Source organism: Mustelus asterias, chromosome 6 (genome assembly GCF_964213995.1).
Source record: "Mustelus asterias chromosome 6, sMusAst1.hap1.1, whole genome shotgun sequence".
NCBI classification, from domain to species: Eukaryota; Metazoa; Chordata; class Chondrichthyes; order Carcharhiniformes; family Triakidae; genus Mustelus; species Mustelus asterias.
In genome coordinates this window covers 54,339,612-54,364,154 of record NC_135806.1, presented here as the reverse complement: position 1 = coordinate 54,364,154, position 24,543 = coordinate 54,339,612, and the positions used below count along the sequence as shown (strand labels likewise).

The 24,543-nt window shown below is 41.7% G+C and overlaps 1 protein-coding gene across 1 annotated transcript in view; it reads right to left on the bottom strand.

The window, feature by feature from the left end:
• The window catches only part of slc12a2 (solute carrier family 12 member 2), a 215,162-nt gene extending 191,030 nt beyond the window's left edge, over positions 1–24,132 (bottom strand). Inside the window, exon 1 of the mRNA XM_078214342.1 lies at positions 23,172–24,132. Within this exon, the coding sequence (XP_078070468.1) occupies positions 23,172–23,798 (627 nt within the window). The 5' untranslated portion in view covers positions 23,799–24,132. The remainder of the gene's footprint in view (positions 1–23,171) is intronic.
• Between the last annotated feature and the right edge of the window lie 411 nt (positions 24,133–24,543).

The window sequence follows — 24,543 nt, the reverse complement described above, 5'->3', positions numbered from 1 at the left end:
GAAGACAAACACGGGACACAGTGGACAGAGCACCCTTCGTCGTCCAGTACTTCCCCGGAGTGGAAAAGCTACGGCATCTCCTCCGGAGCCTTCAACATGTCATTGATGAAGACGAACATCTCGCCAAGGCCATCCCCACACCCCCACTTCTTGCCTTCAAACAACTGCACAACCTCAAACAGATCATTGTCCGCAGCAAACTACCCAGCCTTCAGGAGAACAGTGACCAAGACACCACACAACCCTGCCACAGCAACCTCTGCAAGACGTGCCGGATCATCGACACAGATGCCATCATCTCACGTGAGAACACCATCCACCAGTACATACTCTTGCAACTCGGCCAACGTTGTCTACCTGATACGCTGCAAGAAAGGATGTCCCGAGGCATGGTACATTGGGGAAACTATGCAGACGCTGCGACAACGGATGAATGAACACCGCTCGACAATCACCAGGCAAGACTGTTCTCTTCCTGTTGGGGAGCACTTCAGCGGTCACGGGCATTCGGCCTCTGATATTCGGGTAAGCGTTCTCCAAGGCGGCCTTCGCGACACACGACGGCGCAGAGTCGCTGAGCAGAAACTGATAGCCAAGTTCCGCACACACGAGGACGGCCTCAACCGGGATATTGGGTTCATGTCACACTATTTGTAACCCCCACAGTTGCCCAGACCTGCAGAGTTTCACTGGCTGTCTTGTCTGGAGACAATACACATCTTTTTAGCCTGTCTTGATGCTCTCTCCACTCACGTTGTTTTGTTTCTTAAAGACTTGATTGTAAGTATTCGCATTCCAACCATTATTCATGTAAATTGAGTTTGTGTCTTTATATGCCCTGTTTGTGAACAGAATTCCCACTCACCTGAAGAAGGGGCTTGGAGCTCCGAAAGCCTGTGTGGCTTTTGCTACCAAATAAACCTGTTGGACTTTAACCTGGTGTTGTTAAACGTCTTACTGTGTTTACCCCAGTCCAACGCCAGCATCTCCACATCATGGGTCAATTGGTACATGATCTCAGACTTTTACATCTGCCCCACCCCCCGCGGGAGGAATGTGGAAGAGTGCATGTCTGGGATGCAGGGGGTCCTTAACTATGCTGCTGCTTTTCCTAGGTAGTGTGAAATGTAGACAGAATCAATGGAAGGGAGGCTGATTTGTGTAATGGACTGGGCTATGTTGAGAACCCTTTGCAATTTCTTGCAGTCTCAGTTAGAGCAGGAGACATACCAAGCTGTGATACATCCGCAAAGGATGCTTTCTACGGTGCATCTGTAAAAATGAGAGTCGGAGTGGACATGTCTCATGGGAAAATAGAGGCGTTAGCGGGCTTTCTTCTGTTTAGCGTCAGCGTGAAGGGAGATGGATCAGGGCAGGTTGTTGGTGATCTGGACACGTAGCAATTTGAAGCTTAACCATTTCCGTTGCATCCCCGTTGATGTAGACAGGGGTACATCCTCCACTACATTTCCTGAAGTCAATGACTATTGCCTTTGTTTTAGTGTCCAGAGATGTTTCACAATGTGATGAATTGTCAGTGAGTTTCTGCTACTGGCACCGGAAAAGAATGTTGGTCAGGGCGCCATGGTACAGTCTTCTCTTCCATTTCAAACGGTGTCAGCAATTGTTAAAACATCCAAATTACCGGGTCAGGTAGACAGGGTCTCAATTTAATAAATAGCTGAAGGAAAGCACCTCTGACAATGCAGACCTCTCTCAATATTGCTCTGAATTGCCAACATATATTATCTACCCCAACTCTTGGACTACAGATAGCATCTCCAACCTTTGAACACAGGCAAGAATGCTGCCAACTAAGCCAAAACGACAATGCCATAGACGACAGGTTACAGGTGCAATTTACAATCCGAGTTAGGCATCGAGGAAATTACAATTCATCTCAGCATAAAGAGCAGACAACAGAAATCATGGGCTGAAGTGGGGGAAGAATCAACTTTAATTTTGATTGCTGCTTCACAGCTCCAGGGTCCTGGGTTCGATTCCCGGCTCGGGTCACTGTCTGTGTGGAGTTTGCACATTCTCCTAGTGTCTGCGTGGGTTTCCTCCAGGTGCTCTGGTTTCCTCCCACAGTCCAAAGATGTGCGGGTTAGGTTGATTGGCCAGGTTAAAATTGCCCCTGAGATGCGTAGGTTAGAGGGATTAGCGGGTAAAATATGTGGGGGTAGGGCCTGGGTGGGATTGTGGTCGGTGCAGACTCGATGGGCTGAATGGCCTCCTTCTGCACTGTAGGGATTCTATGATTCTATGACCACAATTAGCATGTGCCAACTATACACGCCTCAAAGCTGCATTACCTATTTTACTTCTAATATTCAATATAGTTTTACTGGATTAAAATAGGATCTTAAATCAGAAATTACAGTTTAATATACATTTGAAAGCCAATAAAAACAAACATTCTGCAAACGTTAATACATTAGAAGTAGATATATTGGGGGTGGGACAGTGGCAGAGTGATTAGCACTGCTGCCTCAACACCAGGAACCAGGGTTCAATTCCAATCTCGGGTGAGTGTGTGTGGAGTTTGCACATTCTCTCTGTCTCTGCATTGGTTTCCTCCGGGTGCTCTAGTTTCCTCACAAAGATGTGCAAGTTAGGTGAATTGGCCATGGTAAAATTGCCCCTTAGCATCAGGAGTATAAGCAGGGCAAATACATGGGGTTACAGGAATAGGGCCTGGGTGGGATTGCTGTCAGTGCAGGCTTGATGGACCAAATGACCTCCTTCTGTAGGAATTCTATGATTTTGTGATCTTAAACTGCTTGTATTTAATGTGTAACATCAGATGCGATTCCAAGATTAAACAACACTAAAAAAACCTGATTGTGCTGAGAATTATACTGACAACCAAGATTGTCAGGATCAGTGTGGCTCACTTACACATGCTAGAAGCTGTGTTTACACACAGAGCCTTGTCCTTTGCAAACAAAGTTTAAGTTAAAGTTTATTTGTCACAAGTAAGGCTTACATTAACACTGTAATGAAGTTACTGCGAAATTCCCCTAGTCGCCACAGTCCAGCACCTGTTGGGTCAATGCATCTAACCAGCATGTCTTTCAGAATTTGGGAGGAAACCGGAGCACCCACAGACACGGTGAGAATGTGCAAACTCCACACCGACAGTGACCCAAGCCGTGAATCGCTGTGATGCAGCAGTGCTAACCACAGTGCCACCGTGCCGCCCAGGCACTGCACCTTTACCAGCTAAGCAAAAACAAGGGGGGGGGGAGAAGCGACAGCCATTCCTGGTTCATTCTCCATTGCAATATCTTCACCGGAGTTGATGCACCTGGTCTAAATTCAAACAAAAGCCTGTGGTTAAATGTTCCCTGGTGCATTCTTCATGGTAAGGAGTCTCACAACATCAGGTTAAAGTCCAACAGGTTTATTTAGCAGCACTAGCTTTCGGAGCCTCAAGCTCCATCAGGTGAGTGAGGATTTGTATTCACAAACAGGGCATATAAAGACACAAACTCAATTTACAAGATAATGGTTGGAATGCGAGTCTTTACAGGTAATTCTTCAGACATACAGGCATTTTTCATGGCCACACCTCCATTATATTTCACTTGTCAGCAAGTAAGCACTCTTCTCATGCAATATAAATTGTTGTTCCCTTTAAATGTTGTATTCCTGAAAATCTGTCCGGACGAATGTAAGACAAAAAAGCTTCAATGTCTTTTTTATTCCCCAAGCAACATTAAATGATCATTGTGTCAGTAGGAGGGCAACATGGTATTAAAAATATCAAAAACTGGAGATTGGTTTTAAAGGAAGGGGTAGCTTTGCTGCCTTGTGTAATCCGGACAAATGCAGAGAAAAATTGGGAAGTCTAATGGGGACGTTGATCTGATGATACAAGTTTTTGAGCAAAGGAAGAGTTACATTTCACTTTTAAAAGTTGGCTTTGGATTTAAATCCAGCTTAAACAAAAAATAAAAGTGTCCTCTGCTGACAGCAAGAACCCAAGTTTATGTAGTTCATCACTCGACAAAAGGTCCAATGTTAACAGGCAATGCCATAATGAGGACTGTTACGGGATCAGTGTGCACACATTTTATCCCTTCCAGTTGACTATAAATGTAGAATGTTGGGTGCTTCCAACAGGCAGCCTCAAACCCGCAAGCAACTTTCCAATCTCCAAGTCCCTCACAAAACCATTACATTTAGAATAACCCGAGATTGCGTTTAAATTGAGCACTTGTCCAAGGTGCTGATCATTTGATACTTGTTTGATGTAAAAGTGCGTGACAAAAATTTAGTCAAAACTACAAAACCAGTCTAAGAAATAGCAACAGATGTACAGGAGTCAAGGTCCTTGGCTCTTCATATCTATTCTATCATTCAATTGGATTAGGATTGACCTATACCTCAATTCCAACTACCAGCCTTTATTCAATATCAGTGGAGACCCCTTACCAAGAAAAAAAATAGTGCGTCAATTTTGAAAATTTAAATTGAGCCAACAACCACAGCTTGTTGGGGTAGCTAGTCGCAGTTTTCCCCGACCTTACTTCCAGGTTTCATTCCTAAAGAGACTAGTTTTAAGATTATACCCCAAAGTATTCTCCCAGAGTGAATAGTTTCCCTATTAGATCCCTTTTCATTTTAAAATACCTCAATTAGATCACCCCCCAAACTTTCTAGTCATGAGAAAGAGAATATTAATGCACCATATCCCTATTTTTGAGCACTACGATTTGGCATCATTGAGGAATTTGTGCAGAATCTTTCAAATTGCAACATGTTTCCAAGATTGAAAGAATAAAATAGGTAAATAATTAAAAACACACAGCAAGAGGTAAAGTGAAATCATAATGCAAATAAAAGGTTTGGAAGCAGCTACTTTTAAATTTCAAGTTTTGCTGAGTGATGTGTTATGGTACTACTAATTTATCTGCAAGTTCTTTCATTCTGCATCAGAAAGGTGTGCTCTATTAATATCTTGTATATTATGGGGATAGAACATTGTGTAACACAACACATTTACTGCAAACAGCTGAAGCACTGCTGCAGTTAACAGCAAACGTTGCGTTTAGTGGTATCACCCTACCACTATCCAAAAGCAAATGAATATTAATTAGTGTTTTAGGATGTTCCAAAGTGCTTCACAGCCATTTAAACACTTTTGAATTGTAATAGCAGTTTACGTGCAGCAAGGCTCCACAAAACAGCAAAGATAAACAGCCATGTAATATAGTTGGTCATATAATTTAAAATTGAAGATAATGGTAGCTCGAAGACCAAGAGAACCCATCCTGCTACTCTTCATGTAGAGCCATGGGATATTCCTTGTCTAGCTGAGAGGCAAGTTGGATTCTTGTTTATCTACTCAGTTCCACATTGAAGCACCAGCCTTCATTATGTGCCAAGTCCAAGACTTCAACTCTCAGCTCTGCCATCCGATAAAGGTTCTTAATGTTGCAAAAGGATTTACTGTTGTTCCTATATAAAATTTCCCCCCAAAAAAATATTTGATGCAAAATCGATTGCATTTGAACAACCCGAAAATAACGTAATAATCAATTAAATGCAATCACTTACTATCCAGCCAAACACAGTAAGGAAATGAAAAGTTAATTAGTTGGCAATGATTGAGAAAGAGTTGGAGAATTTACTGACACTGTCATGTAGCATTGTGATCTACAAGAATTAACAAATTCATTAATTGCTAAGACAAGTTACTATATATATTGACCTGGCTGCTATGATTCAAGCACATTCATTAGAATATGGATACAATGGCATTTCTTGCCAAAGATTAGATTTTTTTTAAAGAGCAAATATTTGAACAACTCCCAAGTTTACTCCACAGTAAAAAAGTCAGGACGTTATTTGGTCGTTAATGTATTTGGACAACATTCAAAATATTGGATTTGAAGTCCAAGTGCATAAAGCGTGAGAGACGATTTGCTTCCTGCAAAGTACCCAACTATAGATAAGTTGGATATGGATTTGTAATAAAATGGCCCTCCTGTCTGAAGTTCGGACAGCATACAATGTCTCAGTTTATACTTTTGTGACATTGAAACAAAATGTATAATTGGATATGGGATTGTTTGATAACACAACTAAAACTGCTATATAAAATGATATGGAAGTAGAATGGCATTGGCAGCCATCAATGTTACCCCAATGCCTAAATGATGGATAGGATCTTAAAGTCTGGGAGATGATCAAGTTGGTGTTTACTATGAAGCAATAAAATGAGGCAGAACAAAAATGGAAGCACACCACTGAAACTGCAGTGATTTGTAATGTCCTTTGGTTACTGAGGAAATGTTTTTTCTGCCTTCTCAATTCCTGCAGTGAAAGATTTGTTTGCATCAGGATACACAACTTTGCTGCCATTTCTGAAGTTAAATGCATACTACTCTGCATATTCTGGTTAACAATGTTCTGCACAGAATCAATTAGCCAAAAAAAAAATCTTACAAGGCATATTTTATGTTCATATTTCAATTTCACATGGCTTTTTTCATATAAAGCTGTTGTGATTTTCAATGGAGAGATGGTGGCATAGCAGTAATGCTAGGAGCCCAGGCTAATGTTCTGGGAACATGGGTTCAAATCCCACCATAGCAGCTGGGGGAAATCTGAAATTGATTAATAAATCTAGAGTATAAACTAGTCTCATTTCAATTGTAAGAAAAACAAACCTGATTCACTAATGTCCTTCAGAGAAGGAAATCTAGCATGTTTATCTGATCTGGCCTACATGAGCCTCCAGACCTGCAGCCGTGTGTGGTAAACTCTTAACTGCTTTTTGAAAAGGCCTAGCAAGCCTTTCAATTCAAAGGGACAATTAGGAATGGGCAACAAATGCAATGATGTTCTAAGAAAGTAAGACCACATATTTTGCAAAGTATAATAATCCAAATAGATTTGATCTAAATTAGCAGTATTAATGCAGGACAATCCTCCAAATCGGACCTGCATAATGACATTGTTTGCTTCACCCATATACTGCATGCAAGATGGATGTTTGCACATGTTACTGAAACAGTTATGAAACGCAGACTTACGTAGAGCAAGTTCTGGAGCTCATCCAGATCTCCTGTGCATGCGCAGGCCAGGAGTGGGCTGCAAATGCACATTTCATCTTCACATTCTTCAGGCTCAGGACACAACCTGCATGCCTTCGCACAGAAGGGTGCAAAAAACCCAAATCTGAAGACTAGGTACTGAGCACCATAGGCAACAAGTGTGCCAGACAGAAGGACAGGGAGAGCTCCCAAAAGGAAGTACCAAGTAAAGGGCAAAGCCAGGGGACAGAAACAATTAAGGGGGAAAACAGAAACAGGTTCCAGTGTGACCATACTTGGGTAACTGGTCAGTTGAAGGAACAGCATGTGGCAAGCCAGTTAACTCTGTTTAAAAAATACTTTTCTAATCTATCCTCCTACTCTAACCGATATGCATGAAAGTCAGAGCGTTGTATCATTTTTATTTAAGCTAGGTTAGGTACATTAAATATTAATTTCAAAGTAACAAGGAAACTCATCTGTGTGTATCTTTTACTATCACATCATAAACAGTTAAGCACTCAAAAATTGGTAATAAGCATATCCTAACCCATTGCAGTCAAACTAGAAGTGGGGGCAAAAAGGAAGGCTATTCCACCTCCTCATCTGATCACAACATCTAAAATAATTTTAATGCTAAAAATTGTAAGATACTTGCAGCAATAAACAGGTTACAATAGTAAGGCACTTACCTAACAGTAATGGAGTAAGTAATGAGTCGTGTGTTACGGATGGTTTAAAACAGCCCCACAGGTATCCTGTGGCTCTCTCTTTTCCCACCCCCTGTATCAACTTGTGCAAGAATAGGCAAAACGGGAATATCAAATCACAACTAAAATCATTTGGGTTGAATGACATTCTCCCAGTACTCAACTGTTAGGTAAAAGCAGAAATTAGTATTGCCAGGTAGGCCACTGCTCCAATAAGTAATTAAGGTCATCATTTTAAAAAAGGAGATACTTTCCATCAGTGTGTACTGGAGAGACAGCAATTACCAGTACTAATCTCAGGTTATCTATAACAGAAGCTCATGATGCCAAGTGTGCTGTATCTTCAAGATGCATCAGTCCAGCCAACCTGCTAATGACCTTGAGTGCTTCTGGAGCATGTGTTCCGTCTCTAGCTTTTTTTTTTAAGATGCAGTGCCTGAACAACATATTCCCTTAGCTAGTGCTATAAATTTGCAAAGGAGCCATCTGCATATGAAGGTTTCCATTTTGCTAGTGCTATCACAGCACAAAGCATTTGTAGTGGGCTACAATAATGAATTTGCAATCCTATAAAAACTTGCATGCAGTTTCAACAACTAGATTGGAATAACAAATACCCGAAATTACTGTCTTGATGCTGAATTAGCTATTTCTGACGCAACACAGAAGCAAATATCCAGCAGGAAAAGGAACAGAAAAAAATGGCAATTTTTACAGAATTATTGCAGTGCTGTTTCCCATTTTGTAATGTACAGGAAACAAGCAGAATTTACTAAATTTCATATGATCAGCCCAAGTGTCATGTGCAGTAAAACTTGCATTTATGCAATGTATGTCAATGTAAACATATGTCAAAAAGAATTTCAAAAGTACTTTACCTACAAGAGTTTGACAGGCAATGCCCTAGGTAAGTAAACACAACAGTCAGAACTCTCAGCAGATGAATCAACCATTCACAGTTTCATTTTTTTTTTAAATGTTACCCTGATGACATGCACTACCACTTCACAGATCAGAGACTGGGTCACCATTCATAAATGTTAATTGGATGTCAGATAAACTTAGCCATGAGTAACAGAATACAATTTCAACTGAACATCCCTTGACTCTTTTTTAATTCTCGTTGTTCTAGCATTATATTAAATTGTGAAAATGACGTTGTAAAATAGGTTAGACGAAAATTTGCGTAGCCTAAGAAGTGGGAATCCCAATGGCATGCAATAAGAAATATGGCAATGTGGGAACTAGATTTACTTAATTTGATAAGAGTTATCCAGCACAGGAAGCCCTTTGATCTATAATACTTCAGCCAGCTGTTTGAAAGAACTTCCCAATTAGTCCCACTCCCCTGTAATTATTTCTCCCTTAAGTATTTATCCCATTTCCTATTGAAATGTACCACTCTATCTACACTCCACATCGTAATGTGGTCATTTCTGTTCCCTTCAGGTCACTGGTGTTTGCATTTAATTTGGTCATGGCTTGTGAACCTCACTGGCAAGGTCAGAATTTATTGTCCATCAGAAGGGGAGTTGTTAGATAGTGTTCTCCAGGTTCTTTCGGCTACTATTTCTGAAAATTGCCTAAATTCTGTTGAAATGACTGAATATTATGCATGAACAGTTACATTCTAGTTTCCCCACCCTAGCAAAAAAAATGCTTTCCAAAATAGGGCATGGAAATTGCAGTTCAAGTTCCCACCAGCAAGATAGGAAATCAGAAATGTATCTGCCAATTACTGTACTGATTTGCACTTAATTACTATTTAGAGTTAAGCTCTAATGTTCTTTGATAATCCCTCATATTAATAATCATGGAGGAGAACAAGGAAATGTAACCATTTTCTAAATTTTAGTACAGATTGTCTAACCTGAATAGTCCAAGTAGAGTTCATCATGGAATTGAAACACTGGTGCACAAATGAAGCAACAGGTTTATATTATTGCAAGAAACATCCTCCCGTATATTCAAGCATAAAATGTACCAAACTCACCTGGATAGTATTTAAGCTAAGAACTTTGGGAAAAGGGAACAAATTTAGTTTTATTTAATACACAACAATCAATAACATTCAACCCTTTTGGTATTGCTGTAATTAAGTGACATGTTTTCTTAATTATAATTTGCTCTTAATGCTAAGTTTATGAGCTAACCAGCTGTAATATTGTTTTTATTTGCATACAATCTAAAAACTGTATTGTTGTTCCTTCACAGTACTAGGTCAAAACTCCCTCCATTACTGGCCTGTGGGTGTACCTCCACCAGATGGACTACAGCAGTTCAAAGCGGTAGCTCACCACCATCTTCAAAGACAATTAGGGATAGACAATAAAAGGTGGCCTTGCCAATGATGCTCACATCCACAAGAATCAATTAAAATCAAAGCTTTAACGTAATCGCCACCATGGATAATATACAATTTTTGAATTCTTCTTCTTCCATGGGATGTGGGCATCATTTGTTGCCTATCCCTATCTGCATTTCAAAAGGTGGTGAGCCACTTTCATGAATTGCTGTTGTCAATCTGGTGCAGAAACATCCACATGTGCTGTTACAGAGTTCAGATCCAGTAACAATGAAGGAACAGCAATATAGTTCCAAGCCAGGATGTTGTGTGACTGGGAGGGGAATTTGCAAGTGGTTTTCTCATGTGTCTGCTGCCTTTGTTCTTCTAGGTTATAGATGTCACAGATTTGGAAGGTGCTAATGAAGAAGCCTTGATGAGCTGTTGCAGTGTGTCTTGTGTATGGTACAGACTGCTGCTACTTTGCACCAGTGTTGGAAGGTGAAGGGGTAACAATCATGGGGCTACTTGACCGTGGGTGATGTCAAGCTTCTTGAGTGTGGAGCTGCACTCATCCAGGCAAGTGGAGATATTCCATCATTGCTCTGATCTGTGTCTTGTAGAAGGTGGACTGGCTTTGGGGCGATAGGAGGTTCTCTGAAATTCTAGCCTGTGATTTGCTTTTGCAGCCACAGTATTTAAATGGCTGGTCCAGTTCAATTTCTGATCAATGGTAACCCCCCCCAGGATGGGGATAGTGGGGGATTCAGCTATGGCAATGGCACCAAAATCATTGCAAGATGGCTCAGATTCTTTGTTGGAGTGTGTCACTTATCAGCCAAGCCTGAATGTCATCCATGTCTTGTTGCACATGGACACAGAATACTTTGTACATGAGGAGTTGTGAATGATGCTGAACGTTGTGCAATCATTAGCAACCCTGTGACCTTCTGGTGGAGGGAAGGTCACTGATGAGGCAGCTGAAGATGGTGATGCCTAGGACACCACCCTGAAGAATTCTTGAATTCATGTCCTGGGACAGAGATGACTTATTTCCAACAGCCATAACCATCTTCCTCTGTGTTAGATGGTGAGTTTTCCCCAATTCCTACTGACTTCAATTTTGCTAGGGATCCTTGATGCCACACTGGATCAAATGTTGCCTTGATGCTAAGGGCATTCACTCTCACTCACACAGGTTCAGCTCTTTTGTCCATGTTGGCACAAAGGCTGTCATAAGGTCAGGAGTCTAGTGGCTCTTGCAGGACCCGAAATGAGCATAAGAACATAAGAAATAGGAGCAGGAGTAGGCCATCTAGCCCCTTGAGCCTGCCCCGCCATTCAATAAGATCATGGCTGATCTGAAGTGGATCAGTTCCACTTACCCACCTGATCCCTATAACCCCTAATTCCCTTACCGATCAGGAATCCATCTATCCGTGATTTAAACATATTCAACGAGGTAGCCTCCACCACTTCAGTGGGCAGAGAATTCCAGAGATTCACCACCCTCAGAGAAGAAGTTCCTCCTCAACTCTGTCCTAAACCAACCCCCCTTTTATTTTGAGGCTGTGCCCTCTAGTTCTAGCTTCCTTTCTAAGTGGAAAGAATCTCTCCATCTCTACCCTATCCAGCCCCTTCATTATCTTATAGGTCTCTATAAGATCCCCCCTCAGCCTTCTAAATTCCAACGAGTACAAACCCAATCTGCTCAGTCTCTCCTCATAATCAACACCCCTCATCTCTGGTATCAACCTGGTGAACCTTCTCTGCACTCCCTCCAAGGCCAATATATCCTTCCGCAAATAAGGGGACTATGTCATTTGATAATACTATCGACACTTTCCATCCCTTTGCTGATGATTGAGAGTAGATTAATGGGGTGGCAATTGGCAACCATTGTAGCTATGTTGGAATAAGCTTCATTAGGGAAGTTGTTAGCTCTGGAAGGACTTGAACAAGCATCAATTTTACAACACAAGCTTTCCAAAGGACAGTTTTTTGGGGGGGCTGCGGTTGTGTTGGGGAGTCTAGAAAGCATTGTTTTTCAACTATTAACAAAACAAATCTAGTTTCAGATGCCATGCCTAGTATACAGGCATAAAGATATTACAAATTTTAAAGCTATAATTTTAAAATTAGATACCAAAAGTTGCTGCAATATATCATGCGACTTATACTGCACAATCACAGTCACTTGAAAAATTTACATATCACTTGTGGGTTCTTCACAATCACTATTTATCCACCATTAGCAGAAAGGATGGAGAATAGAGACATCAAAACTCAAATGGGTGATGAACATGAAATGGATCTCACTGATATTGCATTGACGATTCGTCATCCCAAAGGCCTAGGCTGTATGAAAAGGTTGGTGTGAAAAGCCACAACACAGGGATGTTTACCAGTCTAACACACCACCTTATTTGGAAAAAGACTGTTGCAGGTCACATGGATTAGGCAGCCATTTTGCTACCTGCTTCAAAATATAACAGAAAACCGATACCATTAGAAACACCATCTGAGCCAAAGCAGCTGCAAGACAATGACACAGCCAAGGTAATATACAGCTGTATCCTGCAAGTGAAAGGACTCTTCCCCAACTGGTTCAAAGTTGACCTCTTGACAATTCAACTGCAAAAAGCATCACTACTTACTAAGAATCTTCTGTTTTTACAAGACCCATTCCAGCTGAAGGAAACTACAAGGTTGTTACAAAAGAGACTGATAATTCCATTGGTAATTATATAATTTTTTCTTCATTTCTATTTAATCTTGATTTGTGTGACAGTGCAAGATAGTGTGTTTAAACCTCCAGGGCATGTGCATGCTAATAAATAATCTTTAAATTCACAAAAAGCTTACTGCTGGAAACATTTCACTACTTCATGCATTAAACACTTTAATCACAACAATAAACCCTGTCCGTAGCAGACAATATCCATTCAGACATGTCCACGGCGGGAATTGGTTTAATTTTTAAAAGACATTATGTTTATCCATCACGTTTCATTTATTGCAAATGTAACTGACTATATTTAGTACAACATTTAATCTTGAGAGAGATAAAGAGAACGGAAACAACAGTCCTGCAAAACAAAATTCTCTTTTTTGGAGGGAGTTAGCTTGAATCACTAAAGTCCTTACTTTGCAAGAAAGAAAAATGGTCATCATAATGTGCGGGAGGCAAACACAACAGAAACTATTTAATCAGTTTGATTGGTTCAATCTCAATATTTTCCCATCTGAAGCAGATTAAAATTAATGCAGGAGATACCACTAATTCTTAAAACTTAGTTATAAATAACTATAACCAAATTCGAGACGTTGGTTCAAGCCTAATTTCCAGTCACTTTTTTTAAGAAACATATCCTCAAAAACAAATGCGAATAACTTAACACTTAACAGACGGCTGTAATCAAATTATAACTGCAAACACTTAGTTTCATTAAGATTGCATTCATTTTAATCAAAATTCACTTATTTCTAAACTAAAGTACTGCAGGCTCCACGTTCACATTCATTATATCAATCCTTTTATTCTGTTAAATGGACTTCTGTGTGCCCACCAATGGAAGTACAATTATCTGAACAATTATTTCCTCAACTATAGACGCAGACTTTCCAGTAATTTAAAGGGATCAAGAACAGAGTAACAAATGCAGCAAATTTAGTACTCAGACAAAAGAATCTGCAAGATTAGATCGGATAGGAAAAAAATTGGCTGAAGAGAGATAATAAGAACAAAGCAACACTATGTTTCATTGAAGGTAAACATCAGCACAGACAGATCCAGTATGGTATGTTTCTGCACTGTAACATCTATATACTTATTACATTGGATGAGTTCAGCAACACTTTGGGTGGCACAATGGTTAGCATTGCTGCCTCTGTGCCAGGCAGCCGGATTCAATTACAGCCTTGGGTGACTGTGTGGAGTTTGCACATTCACCCGGTGTCGGCGTGGGTTTCCTCCTACAGTCCAAAGATGTGCAGGTTAGCTTGATTGGCCATGCTAAATTGTCCCTTAGTGTCAGGGAGATTAGTGGGGTAAATATGTGGGGTTGCAGGGATGGAGCCTGGGGTGAGTTGTTGTTGTCAGTGCAGGCTCAATGGGCCAGGTGGCCTCCTTCTGCACTGTAGGGATTCTATGATTACCTCACTTTTCCATACGCAATACCATCCTCCACCCCAATACCGCAACCTTTTTCTTCTGACTTTAGCCTTTTGGTGCATCTCCCTTTTGCATATCATCCACCATCAACCAAGGGTCAGTTCATAGCATTCTTGTCCAAGTCAAATGGTTGAGTTCAAATTCCAATCCAGGACCTGAGCACAAGGTCTCCACCCACTCTGACAGAGTAACCTACCCAGGCTCTCCCCCCACACGAGTTTACACGTGCATTGCATCGCACATTTACCATAAAATGACCTTCACCGGAGGATAATAAAACAGAAGGATAGTTGAGGTGATTCAGTACTCTGGTAGAGGCTGAAACCAGATTGGAGAGATTTAAATATGGAGTTCCAGGAAAGATGGGAGCAGATTTGGGATCACCAATGGTAGCTTTGTCTTCAGATAACTCTGCCTTACGCAATCATATTTTATACTTCTCATTCGCTCAAGCCCTTCTTAAAATTCAGCTCGAGGTTAAATATGACACTGGTTGTGAACAACTCAGCTTGAGATGATGGTTGATGGAATCAGCAAGAGTATGGAGACAAAGACAATAGTATTAGCCTTTTCAGCCAACTTCTTCATAACTTGTTATTGAATAAGCAATCTGACAACAGAGACAGTGAAAGGGTCAAGAAAACAAGAGCTCAATATCATCAGTGCACACATTAAAGCTGATCCCATGACTATCAATGATGTCACCAAGGGACAGCATGTAAATACAGGGAAACAGAGACACAAAAAATGAATACTTAATAAGAATATGGAAGTAACAAGAGCAGTGTGGGACAGAAGACATTGCTAAAGATTCTCTGGTTTCCACTGAATAGGTAAGAGGAGCCACGTAAAAGGAAGTACCATCAAACTGGATAATAAATGAGTTGTTATAATGATAGTGTGTTCGACCATGCCAAAGACTGCAGAAGTCAAGGAGGGCTAAACTTAACTTTAAGTAAACTGCTATTTTTATTTCTAAACAGTGTGGAAAGGAAAAGAATATCCAATCTGTTGCTATAATGCATACCTATGCCGTTGTTATCCCGATTCAATTATTCAAGTATTCTTCGGGCTGCCCCCTTCCCTCCCACCCAACTCCTTCACAGGATATGGGTGTTGCTGGCCAGGCCAGCATTTATTGCCCATCCCTAACTGCCCTCAAGAAGGTAGTAGTGAGCTGTCTTCTTGAACAGCTGCAGTCCATGTCGTGTAGATACACCTATAGTACTGTTGGGCAGGGAGTTCCATGATTTTGACCCGTGACAGCGAAGAAACGGCAATATATTTCCAAGTCAGGATGGTTTATGACTTGGAGGTGGTGTTCCCATGCATCTGCTGCCCTTGTCCTTCAAGGTAGTAGAGATTGCACGTTTGCCACCATAACATCGTTGAAACCTATTTATGGGTGTAAACAGCGCTTATGAAATTCACCTTCCTTTTAAAAACATTTTACCCTCTCCCTCCATCTTGTACCTCGCCACCAACCTATAGCCTTCCAAATTATTTCAGAGTGTTCTTCTGTCAAACTAGGAATCTGGCACAATCACTCATTTGGCAGTCTTGATGCAGGGTGCTGTCAGTGTTGTTTGCATTTGTTAGAATATATTGAACATAGCTGTCAGCATACAAGTCAACCTTGAGAAGCCTTGAAAAATCCCTCTAAAATCAGGAAATAATTTACAGATTAAAACTGCGGGCTTGGTGCGGTGGTCACCATTTTGAAATATCAGCATCCGATGCAAAGAATGGGCATGCATTAACCTCTCATAAATCAGCCCGTATTGTCTGCTTGATTCTTTGCACCTAGTTTTAAGGTCCTGGTCAGTAAAACATGCATTGTTGTGGGTGAAAGTCAGGGTTATAGTCTCATTAGTAATCAACATGTTGCAGCCGAATGCGGGGAGGAGATGGTGGAGGGGTCGACTTTAAAGTAAAGTTTATTTATTAGTCACAAGCAGGCTTACATTAACACTGCAATGACGTTATTGTGAAAATCCCCTAGTCGCCACACTCCGCCACCTGTTCAGGTACGCTGAGGGAGAATTTAGCACGGCCAATGCACCTAACCAGCACATCTTTCAGACTGTGGGAGGAGACCGGCTTAAATGCCAAATTTAAGCAAATACATGATTTTTGGGGGTTGCAAAAATAGTGTCATCATGTACACGACGACTTCTTCTTTCTCTCTCTCCCCCCCTTAATAACAACAAATGACTTTTGGAAGTGCCCTCTGACTAGCAACACCAGGTCACACAATTTTGGGACGTCTGAGCTTTCCTGATATCCTGTTCTTAAAAGTTCAGCAATTACAAATTGCAAAAAGTTCCAAAGTCAACATAAAAAACCGAGCATAACTGCATTTTGTCACTTCAGGTACTAAAAACAATAGGAGTGCAACTTTCTATGTTTTAAAAAAAAAATTGATCAGTCAAGTGTGGAGAATTACTGCCTTGTGACTACTTCACTGTTTTTAATAGGAGAGAATACATCAAGTACAATAGAACCTCAGTGTTAACATTGTGTTATCGGTGGACATTTCTGAAAACATGGAAGACCGTGCTCATAGCTTGGAAGATCTTCGTGCGGAGCAAAAGACAACTGGAAATTGAACCTCACGCAATGAGATTTTTTTTGCAGGCAATATTCCAGTAGGTTTAAACTGCCTTCAGGGATCGAGATGCTATTGTTTGTAAAAACAAGTCTGTATTACAGCTGGGAACTGTATTGTCCCAAGGTCAACTGATATCAACCATGGAATCTCACAACATTAGCCCAACAATGGCATAATATCCAATTGATGTGAATTAGTATCAAATATTTTAGTTTAGGTGCAAAGGAGAACTACTGAATCAATATTCACAATTCATGCAGACATCCAAAGATGATGGCAATATTAAATGGGACATTAGACAATTTAATGCAGAAGACATGAATGTGCTTTTCAGTGATAAAACACAAAGCTGCAATGATAACAATGGCAAATGCACCATGTGGTGTAAAGCTAAGCTACAGAAATCAGAGATCTGCATTAAGTGTGTCATCCTTAGTCAAATTTATGTTTGCTGCCTATACTCTCAAACGTAGACTTGGGTCACAAGGATAAGACACCAGAAGATGTCCGATACCAAAAAGCTGCATCCTAGTATAAGCCAATGCCTTCAGGATAAAGTCCTACTTGCTGCAGAAGAGAAAAGGAGGCCAATATAAAAATGTTTCAAACCTATCTTTTGATGTTATCCATTGTATTCCCACTAGCACTAATCTCATGGACATGAGCAGACAATGATAAGTCACAAGTTTGCCAACAACCACTGATTTCTCCTGTTTGCTTTGACGAGACCACACTTTGTGGTAAACAACTGAACATATATAGATAGTCACTTGTGAGTTCTAAGACATCAAATATGTACACAATTGATCTGCTTTGATTTCTGATAGTTACCACCAGTAGTAAGAGTATTTATTAGCTATGTAAAGGTCAAATTTCACAGTAGTGGTCGCCATAAGATTCCTGGGCCAGAATTTCCATTTTGTTGGTGGCAGCCAATTAAGCAGCTGCTGCTGTGGATTCCTGATGAGAGTGGCAGCTCACTCAAGAGTTGTCAGTTCAGAGGACCAGCAGTACCACAGCTTGTGGATAGTCATTGTTGGGGCAACATCTGGAGTGCTCACTGCGGCCAAGCAGCATCATTATTGCAAAGACAGCCATTGTCACCAGAGGCCCGTGGGCCATGGAGCACCCATATTTACCGCGCAGTCTGTCCGTGGCACATGTCAGGAGGCCCTCCCAATGTTTGCATAACGCTCACACAAAAGTGGAAAGTGGCCCTTAGCTACTTTGTTGGCTCAATTGGACTCCTGGCAGGGTGCCCAATTTGCCACCTTTTCCACCGCTGTAAAAAGGCATGGGGGTGCAGTGAAAAGGAGAAAAGTGTGAGTCAATCTAATGAGTGCTGCAGACCCACCAATCTTTTACCCTTTCTGATAATGCCATCAATAGCAAAAGATAAAATCAATCTCATGCACATTATGGTTTACTGTTCATTCCCAACCCTCACATCACAGCTGGGATTCTAACCTAAGCAATGTTTTCAGAAAACAGTCTATATTTAACAGTTGGAGAAAACCCACTTGCTACATTTGAGCAGCAGCAGCAGAGAATGAAGTCTGCAATTAAATGCTGTTACATACTTCTGAATTCATTAATGGGATTGAGTATTGCTGGCAAGGCCAGCGTTTATTGCCCATTCCTAATTGCCCTTCAGAAGGTGATGGCGAGCCATTTTCTCGAACAGCTGCAATCCACTTGCTGTAGGTACACTCACACAGTGCTGATAAGGGGTTTCAGGATTTTGACCCAATGACAGTAAAGGAATGGGGATATGGTTTAAAGTCAGAATGTTGTAGGACTTGGGGAGGAATGTGCAGGTGGCAGTGTTCCTATGTTTCTGCTGCACTTGTCCTTCTAGGTGATAGAGGTCGCAAGTTTGGAAGGTGCTCTCAAAAGAGACTAGGTGAGTGACTGCAGTACATCTTGTGCTGGTGCTGCAGGGAATGAACATTTAAGGTGGTAGATGCCAATCAAGTAGACAGCTTTGTCCTGGACAATGGAAAGATCCCCCATGTGTTTTTCCATGCATCCAGACAACTGAAGATTATTCCATCACTCTCCAAACTTGTGCCCACATTTTTTTGAAATTGAGCAAGGGTATCAAGGGATATGGGTCTAGGGCAAGGACATGGAGTTAGGCCATTGATTAGCCATGATCGTATTGAATGGTGGAATGGGCTCAAGAGGCTGAATGGCCTACTCCTGTTCCCATATCTTTCACCACGTCCAATTGTTACACAGGTATCGAATGAAGTTGCGTTGCAGTTTATTGAGTTAATATTTCTTAATTCTTTTGAGTTGAAATACTGTTAACAAGAAGAATTCAAAAGTGTTTGTTGTCATTTTTTTTTTTGCAGATTCAGGAGCTGTGTCATTTGCTAGAACTGCTCTTGTAGCCATAGCATTTATAAAGATGGCTCAATTAAGCTTCCAGTGATGGTAGTGTCAAGAATGTTGGTGGATTCATCAATGGTAATATTGGTGAGCGTCAAGGGGAGATGGTTAGATTCTCTTGTGGGAGCTGGTAATTGCCTGACACTTGTGTGGTGTAAATGTAATTTGCCTCTGATTAGGCCCAGCCCACATGTTGTCCAGGTCTTGCTGCATGCGACAATGGACTGCTTCAGTATTTGAGTTAAGTGGTTAAGAAATATCAGAAAATAATTGCTGCTGAGGAAAGGAGAATCACAGAAAAATGGTGGTAGCAAACTACTGTGAAATCACCTTGTTAACAGGGTTCAAAGTCAAAGCATAAAAAATATTTAACACAAACTGCATCAGGACTTCATGAGACACCTGTGCAGTAACTGTGGATGTGGTGAACGGTATGGATACTTTAAGGTCCTTGCTTCAAAAGCATGGTAAGCTCAGGCAACATAGCATCCAGCTCCTCAATTTTGTTTTAAAATGCTATGGTTTGGATTTTACCATTAGCAGTGAAATGCTAGCGCTCACCATTGACTTTTACAAAAAAAAAATCACCCACCAAGGTAGCATTCTGTGGTGTGAATTTCACCTTTTCCCACGCTGATTTCACTTTGGCACCAACAACAGGGAAGCTGTGGTGTCCAGTAAGTGATGTCATCAAGTATGGCAAGCAGTCAATCGTATTGAAGGATTCTCACGGACAGGAAATCAGGAAGTAAAAGGCACAGATAACCCGTCATTTTTTAATTCATGTTTAAAAAAATAAAACAACTGGGACATGTATGCAAGGTAAAAGCTGAAGTAACATTAAAAAATGTATAGTTTAAAAATCTGCAGATTATGACGAATTTAAAATTTCACAAATATATATTATATATATATTTTAGGGCCCAAGATAGTTTAGTAATAATGGCTTAGTACACAGTTTAAAAATGCAGCTGCAACTCATTCTGAAGCAGTCAGTGCATGGACATGTATATGCAGCAAGACCTGGACAATATCCTCACGCCACAAGAGCCAGACATGGCCATCTCCAACAAGAGAGAATCTAATCATCTCCCCTATCTGGCACAGTGGTTAGCACTGCTGCCTCACAGTACCAGGGACCTAGGTTTGATTCCCGGCTTGGGTGACCGTGTGAAGTCTGCACATTCTCCCCGTGTGTGTGTGGATTTAATCACTGATGCACAGTGGCAGCATTGTGTACCATCTACCAGATGCACTGCAGAAGTTCATCAAGGCTCCTTTGACAGCATCTTCCTACCTACAACCTCTTCCATCGAGAAGGACAAGGGCAGCAGATGCATGGGAACACAACCACTTGCAAATTTCCCTCCAAACCACTCACTATCCTGACATTTCTTCACTATTGAGTCGAAATCCTGGAATGTCATTCTAACAGGAGTGTTGGTTTTCCCACAACTGGACTGCTGGGTTCAAGGTGGCATCACAGCACCTCCTTTAAAGATGGGCTAGCTAGTGATGCCCACATTCTATAAACAAAAAAAAAAATTAACAACTGTAAAACTGCTTGAAAAAGTTACGGTTAACAGCACAATTGGTACAAGTTCCATTCTGTGGGGACTTAACAGCGCACCTAGAAATAGCAGGCGTGGGAAATAAATGACAAGTAACTTCCGGACTTCCACATTCAAGTTGGCATGTATGGACAATGGAAGTTGCTGTTGGTTACACAGTCATAATGGCTGTGAGTGCTGACAGTTGTGTTGTTTTTCCACCTGACTATTACAATACAACTGATTCATTTTGGGGCTAAAATATTGGTGTTAGCAGATGAACTTTAAAGTATTTGCTATCATTCCTTCACCACTTAATATGTACCACTTTGAATAATTGGGTTATTGCTCCATCTTTTCAAAAAAAGATGAGGCATGTCATATGAATACATTGTGATAGTGCATCAATAACAATTTCTATGCTTAAAATGCACTGTAGCACAATAACAATTTCTGTGCTCAAAATCCAGAGTTATTTTTGTTTACCAGTACACCATTCATCATTGTATTTTGGAACCAGCTCAGTGGGATGCACTCTCTTATACATTGTACACAAGATCTGTACATAAAAAATGTCTACATCCAAATACTATAAAATTCAGCTAAATTGTTAAAAACTTGGATCTGGGTAGGATATCCCTATTTTATATTACTACCAACCTACCTCCCCACCCACCTACCCCTGAAAATAAAGTTCATGTCTAAATAACATGCCTGCTTGCAAAACTGCCACACAAAATGGCCCTTAACTCTAGTTTTCAGTCACAGTAAACATTTTGCTTTTTCACACCCTTTCCCACCATGTAATGGAAGGTCAAAGGTCACTAGCAACACAATCAGCTGCTGTCAAAAACACAACCACGTGCACAAACTGGAGGAAAGATTGCCCTATGTTAGTATTATAACATTCTACATGGTTGAACTTTTCACATGGCTGTTTAATCTACAATATCCTTTGTTTCCTTCACCCTCCCAATCCAAAAGTGGAATTCAGGTCACCACTGCCCAAATGAAACAAAATAACCTCAGCATAACCCTTAAGATTACAACTAACTACAGCAGGTTAGCAGAATTTGAATTCCAGTCTTCAGTAATTGTCACACTGTCTGTTATAAAGCCAGTTCCAGGTAAGAGGCCTATGAAGAGAAAAACTGCCACGAGGTGGATCCCCAACATCTGAAATGGTTGCACAATGTCAAGATGTTCAGGGAACTGGCTTACTCTGAACAGGCCACAAATACAGATATAGAGCTACAGAGGAGGAAAAGATGGGCAGATCGAAGGGAAGAAAAGAAATTCCCTGTTGCATTCTCCATGGCAACGCCTTGGCCAAAGTTGACTTGCCAAGCAATCAGCATCTCATTTCCCATTCTGTATAAATCATTACTCGCTTTGAAATTTGGTATTCTTGTGTTAGTCATGATGAGTGCAAGATGAAAAGCTAAAACAGCATGTCATTTTTTCAGCAAAACTATGCCTCATATTTAGAGAGATTCAGATTCCAGCATCCACAGTAATTTGCTTTTTTACACCTCATATTTACATCTGTAATAGTACATGAACATCACCGCAAGATTTATTATATTTACTGATTACAGCACTCCTACTTGTTAAGCTAAATAGTTAATTTCAAACAACAATGGAGTCGAAAGCCTAACAGTCATTAACTAAATATATATAAACCACTTGAACTTCATCTTAAAAAATAGATTTTAACACTTACTCTGGATTACAAGTCAAACTCTGGCATCCATTTTATATGTTGTTGCAATTGTGGCTGCAGGTGATTGCAAGAGTGAATGTCATTGGCACGGGAACGACTTTCTTTCCATACACTCACCTAGAAATCCGCAGCCAAGGGTCAACAGTTTTAGGACCCATATGTGTATCTGACCTTATGAAAAGAAAACTTAATTCTATGCAGGCATTTCCAGTTAACTTTTCCATTATACATGCCCATTCTTCAATGGAAACTATGCAATCTTGACACACTGCAAGTCCATCACCACCATATCTCATCCAGCATAGCTGGCAGGAGGGCAGAGTGACAGATGACATAGACAATTTCCATTATAAATGTGGCATTTACAGGTCAGAATATCTGACTTGGCTGAACAAGTCGAATACCTTGGTCCAATTTAGCTCTATCCCCATTCGACCTAAAGACCACACACTTGGGTCTCCACTCACTCCCAGTGAGCAATGCCACTGGGGGTCAGCTTCCAAGTCCTGGATGCCAACAATACCATCAATATACCGCATTTACAATAAAAATGCGTTTTTTTTTTAGAGCTGGGCTGGGCTTCTAACCACCAAGGAAGGGTATATAAAATTGCTGCATTGGGAACAGTAATCCTGCATGTATTGCAGACTAGAGAGAGGAGAGAGATGCGCTATTGTACCTTGTCCAGCTCATCGTGGAGTTCAGCCAGGCTGGGTCTGATGAGCTTCTCTCCGAGTTGAGCCACCGTGTTCCTGTAGTGATCGATCCTGGGCACCGCATCGATGGTGTTGTGGCCGAAAGTCCTGAGATAGTAAGTGTTGCTGTGTGTATCGTAGTAGTGATGGGTGGTGGTGCCGGCCGAGTGCAGGCTGCCTTCACTCAGCATGGTATCGCCGTTCTGCGGGTAGCCATTCATGCTCTCGCTGGCGGCTTGCTGCTGCTCGGGGGCCGCTGCCGCCGCTGCGGACGGGCTGCACCCCGGCGGCTCGTCCGAAGCCGGGTCCACGAAATTCACCCGGAATCTGCCTTTCGCCTCTTCAGCAGCAGCAGCAGCGGCGGCGGCGGGAGGGGAGGCTGGAGCCGGAGCTGCCCCCCCGCCACCATCCCCCTTCTCCTGGGCTGAGCTGGGGCTCTGACCCTTCTGCCCATCTCCCCCTCCTGCCCCCTCGCTCACCAAATCCACCTGGAAGCGGCTCTGACTGGCGACGGGACGGAGCGGCATCGCGGGCTCAGGGGGGCCGGCCTGACCCTCAGTCTGCTCGCCTCCTCCACCGGCGGCCGGGGAAGCCGGAAAGCCGGGCTCCATCCTCCCTTCTTATCCTGGGGTCACCCTTAACAAGCTCCAAAATCAATCAATCAATAAATAAACCAACACTGGGGGGGGAAAAAATGTTTAAATTGGGAAAAAACCCCCACCCTCAAAAAAAAATAACCCCCCCAGAAAAACCACCCCGTGTCTCAGACAGACCCTCTGTCTAAACTTTACACTTGGGGCTAATGTTTCCCGGTTCCACTGCGGCCGCTCCCCAGCATGAATAAGCCGGCTGCTCAATAACTGCAGCCCCGCACTCACTCACTCCAGTCTATCTGTTTATCAGTCTGTCTCTCTCCCTCCCTCCTTTTCCTCCTTCCTTTATCTCTCACATCCCTGGCCGGCCTCAGCTGTTATAAGCCGGCGCTCTCCTCTCATTGGCGGCTGCAGAGTGCGGCTGGGGGGGGTGTTGCTGTTGGAGATACACACACACACAGAGTCACAGCTCAATACAGCAGAGGGCAGGGCAAGGCTTAAACATCGCGAGAGATAGACACCACACACACACACACACACACAGGCTGATAGCTGGTTTCGGTTCTCTCTCTCTCTGTGTGCTGGGGTATCATTTTCAAACACACTCTGTCTCCCCCCCACCCCCTAATGCTTCTAAATGCAGAGCCACAATATGAGAGAATACATGAGAACACTGCAGAAGCTGGAAGTCTGAAACAATGCAGTGGGAGAGGTGCTGGGCTGGGCAAATAGAGCCGAGGGATCCTGTGTTAAACTGTTCAAA